This window comes from Arachis duranensis, chromosome 9 (assembly GCF_000817695.3).
Source record: "Arachis duranensis cultivar V14167 chromosome 9, aradu.V14167.gnm2.J7QH, whole genome shotgun sequence".
NCBI lineage: Eukaryota > Viridiplantae > Streptophyta > Magnoliopsida > Fabales > Fabaceae > Arachis > Arachis duranensis.
This window is the reverse complement of record NC_029780.3, coordinates 2,291,580-2,296,059: the sequence shown is the minus strand read 5'-3', so window position 1 is coordinate 2,296,059 and position 4,480 is coordinate 2,291,580. Positions and strand designations below refer to the sequence as shown.

General features: G+C 32.4%; 1 protein-coding gene across 1 annotated transcript; it reads right to left on the bottom strand.

Moving 5' to 3' along the window:
- Positions 1-2,050: 2,050 nt before the first annotated feature.
- On the bottom strand, positions 2,051-4,120 carry LOC107463902 (uncharacterized). Its single transcript, XM_016082783.3, has 3 exons — positions 3,419-4,120; positions 2,173-3,287; positions 2,051-2,078 (listed from the first exon to the last, which is right to left on the bottom strand). The coding sequence occupies exons 1-3, from the start codon at positions 4,118-4,120 to the stop codon at positions 2,051-2,053; spliced, it is 1,845 nt and encodes a 614-aa protein (XP_015938269.1).
- Positions 4,121-4,480: the final 360 nt, after the last annotated feature.

Sequence of the window (4,480 nt, the reverse complement as noted above, 5' to 3'; positions counted from 1 at the left end):
ATGATAAAGAGACCAATCTGTCATACTAAAAGTAATTCTTGAAAATTTTTAGATTAATAAAAAGTTGTTGAAATTAAAATATTCAATTTCAAATTCTTTAAAAATTAATTTAAATATTTATTTTATTTTTTGTTGACATTATAAAAACACTTCAGTTGATGAGGTGTGTTTTGTTATATAGGTTTTTAAAACATCATAATAATTTACTTTTGAGTATATGTAGTAAGTATAGGTTTTAATTTATGCATGCAAATTTCTGGCAAAGGTATATTCCTTAATTACTATTAGATTTGTTTTAATGTTGTGTAGTTATGTTGACAAGTGAAGTGGTAATTGGAGCCAAGTGTCACGCAATTTCCGATAAGCAAGTAGACTGCAAAAGCAACTCCCATAACTATGAAGGCAATCAGGAATGCATAGACAAACATGGTTTCAAGGCCTATGGAGATTGCTATAATAATTCCCTTTGTGTATGCACCTTCAATTGTCCCTCTAATTATTAGTTTGTAGAATTTGCATATACCACTACATATTATTAAAATAATTTTGTAATAACGAGGGTGGCTTAAAAACTCTGAAAGTAGCACTACAGAAAATATATTTAATATTGTTGATGAATTTATTGTCATCTCTCTTTAGGAAAGTTATCGTTGGATTTTGCAATAATTACAATACTTTTATTATAGAAAATAACAAAATATTTTTATTATATATATATTAATTTTAAAAATTTTAAATTTTAATTCTTCTTTTTTTTTGGTTCTGTCATATAATTAAGATTTAGAATTTTTAATATATATAATATGAGTATTTTGGTCATTTTTCTATAATAGAATATTACAATTATTTTTTATAAAAAAATATTAATTTAGATCAATTTAAAATTTGATTTATTAATTTTTTAGTCAAATCAGTTTGTCCGATTTAATTATGACAAAAATAATATGATTTAATCGATTATATATGTAAAATTTTAATTATTAAAAAATACCTTTAACTCCCAACAACAAATTGTGCGAAGTGCACCGCATAAATTACCGCTGAATCCTGAATCTATGTTTTTCTTCAAATAAAGCTAATAACTTCTACATGAAGGTTAGCAATATACATGTGAGTATGGGAAATAATTTTATTAATAAATATATGAAATTAGTTTATCTGCTTTATAGAAATTAAAATGTAAAGCCATGTTATTTTTCCCTACGGTATCATTTAAAGAAGCCAGTGAATTTGATTGAAAGATAGTGTAGTTTTTTAACTATTAGATTATCAAAGCATTAATTAAATTCATATCAAAGAAAAATAATTTGGATTATAGTAAATAAATCTGTTTAGTTATTTTTCAATTCCATGAAACTAGTATGTAAAATTATAATTCCAATTTTACATGCTACTCTAAACATAATATTATATTAGAGATATATTCATTATTTGTGTGTCTCTTTTTATTAACGTAATTTAAAAAATTAATTTCATGATATAATATCAAAATTTCTATAACTAAAGAGTTTAGAGTTCGATTTTTATTATTAGACCCAAAAAAAATTTCATAAGACAAATTAAACAAAAATTTAAGTAAATAAAAAAACTTATTTAAAGAAATATCTTAAAAATATAATTATTCATATATTTTTTTCTATTAACTTCATTTTTTGTGAGGAATAATTTCATGATATATAATCATTAGAATAATAAGAAGCACAATTCCAATTTCGAAAGCCAATTTCATGTTCAATACGCACGTCAAATGGGCACTAATGAGAATAACTAAAATATCATTTACAACAATAATGATTTTATTATTCTTCCGATAAAATTTCACTACATATGCTTTGAAAGAGAATTATTCAAATATATTATATCTAATCTTTCATATATTTTTTCTCAATGTCCCATAGGCAGTTCTAAGCATCAACATAACTAATCAATTACCAGAACATATGTAGTAGCAAATACAACTTGTGTATATTATGCATGGTGCTTCAATTTTACGATACTGTGCAAATATTCTTCTTTAATTTCAACGTCTTAAACAAAGAATTTCTTACAATTATTGGTCTTCATCTCCAACAGCAAACCTGTCCAGTGTCCACAGAGATAAAGCAGTAAATATCAAAGCTCAATGAATATGGTCAACAAGTTTAAAGAGAGAGAGATGCGGGACATACTCACATATAAAGTTTTACATAATCACCAATGTTAAGATTACCCTTGGATTCAATCTTGGCAGAAAAAGTTTTGAGTTCGAGCTTGACTCTGGCATAAGAAACAACCCCAGAACCATAGTAATCATAGTTAGTAAATGGCTCTCCCTCGAAAGCATTTCCAGGTTCCATGAACATATAAATCAAACTTTCATCGCTAGTTATGTGGCAACAAAAAATATTCATTATTTCTGCGGTCTTGTCCAAACCATGCACCGCCACCTTTGCCACAACATTCATCTTAGATAAATCATAAATATGCCACATTGGAGCGCAGTCAACAATCAGAAGATAATGACTGCATCCCAAACGAACAAGTTTCCTTGGACATGATCTAAGAGGTGGCGGAAAATTCCAATTAAGGTATTCCCAATTGTTAGCCTTGATGTCATATGACATGAGCCCTTGATGTTCATGATCACCACCAGAAGCATACAATACAATGTGGGTCTTCTTGTGAGGCTTGGTGCTGTCCTCCCACAGAAAGTAAGAGTCAGGGTCCCTGCAATATTCCAGAACACTTTCGGGCACTTCCCTTGTTTCCCATAGACCTGATTTTAGGCTGTAAATATCAACCCAGCAACTTGTATCTCTAGTAACCCTAGAGACGTACAATCCAGTACCCCCAAAGATGTACAATTTGCCATCATAGGGGACTACTAAGGGTCTAAATCGCTGGTAGAACAAGCTTCCACAAAACTTCCAACTCCAATTAGAACCCTCATACTTGAGGCACCACATCCTTGACGGGTAACGATCATCCAAATTCAAACACAATTTTGGGTCAGTAAGAAACAGGATACCACCAGCAAAGAAGAAGCTGTGACCGACAGAACAAAATCCTTGACCATTTGGTAATGGACGATCGACCAATAGACCATCTCTAAGAGGCCATTTGGCAGTTACATGACCTCCATCTTCAAGATCAACAGTGCCATTCTTAATAAAGTTGGCCTCAGTTATAGTTAACATCCTGTTCCTGATGCTTGATATCCCAACTTGCTCTCTTTCAAGATCTGTATTTTCCACAAACAGGTATAAGCTCTGCGTCATGGATAGCTTTGGATCAGAAGAACCAACATCCTGGAATTAGGGAAACAATCATATTATCTACGACAGAATCAAATAAATAGAAAGCTTTGCAGTGTGTTGATGATAAATTGAAACGTCATACTTATCCAGTTAAGTTTATAAGGATAAGAGGATGCAGATACCTCAGGATCAGATTCCCCGCACATGGCATCAGCAGCACCTCCCGAAACAGCACCTTGCAAAACCCTAACAACACTTCCCCACCAGCTCTCAAAATCCGCGTTCAATTCAATAGTGTCCCCCAAATCCCTAATTTGATTGGCAGCCTTAGCCATCAAATTCGTGTCATCTTCAGAAGCCCCTTTGCCGGCGACAAACGCACTGAAACCGTTAGCATTCACAACTAACGATCCAAACTTACAGCCCTTCGCGTACCTGTAGATCCAACCGGCGAACATCCGTGCTCCGCGACAACGATTGTCAGTTAAGATGAAATCTTGTCCGAGCAATTCGTTCCAAACTTCCGAAGTTGAAGCAACGAGGACGACAAGGTTCTCCTTGGGTAGGGCTTCGGGCACGTAATCCCTGGCATCTACGAGCTCCGTAACGACGCCGAACGACTCGAACAAATCGTAGAGGTACGAAGCTAGGGCTTTTGAGGTTCCGATTTTGGAAACAAATAGAATCTTGCCAGTCGAATTGCTTTTAGGTTGTTCATGATGGAGTCTTATGAGGTTATTTTCGTGGGAGTAGAGGCGCATGAGGCGAGACTTGCAGATTAAGAACAAGGTTGTTGCAGTGGCCGAGACGACGGCCACGGTAGACAAGAGCGAGGGTACAGAAATATCTGCTTCTAACGACGACAACAACGAAAGTATTGCCATATTTTTTTTCCCTCCTCCTTTTTTCCAGTTGCTGAAGAGAGTCGGTGTGTGTTCGTTAATGGCTAAACTACTTTTTTTTAATTACATATATATTTTTTATTTTTTAACATCTTTAATTTTATTTGTTTATTTTTTTTTAAATATCAGACCATTAACAATTTATGTTTGATCAAATCTTACGTTGTTAACAAATCAAGCTTAATATTTATTAAATAACCTATAAAAATTACAAACAGGACTAATATATGTATGTGTTTCGCACACTGTTATATAGTACCACAAATAATTACCCGTGTCATGCACGTGATAATATTGAAATTATATTTAAATTATTTTTTTAAAATTAATTTAAATTATAAT

Coding starts and splice junctions, on each gene's coding strand:
- LOC107463902 (XM_016082783.3), bottom strand. CDS start 4,120: ATGGCAATACTTTCGTTGTTGTCGTCGTTAGAAGCAGATATTTCTGTA. Junction 3,288..3,418: donor GCGGGGAATCTGATCCTGAG/GTATCTGCATCC, acceptor CCCTAATTCCAG/GATGTTGGTTCTTCTGATCC. Junction 2,079..2,172: donor GATTATGTAAAACTTTATAT/GTGAGTATGTCC, acceptor GACACTGGACAG/GTTTGCTGTTGGAGATGAAG.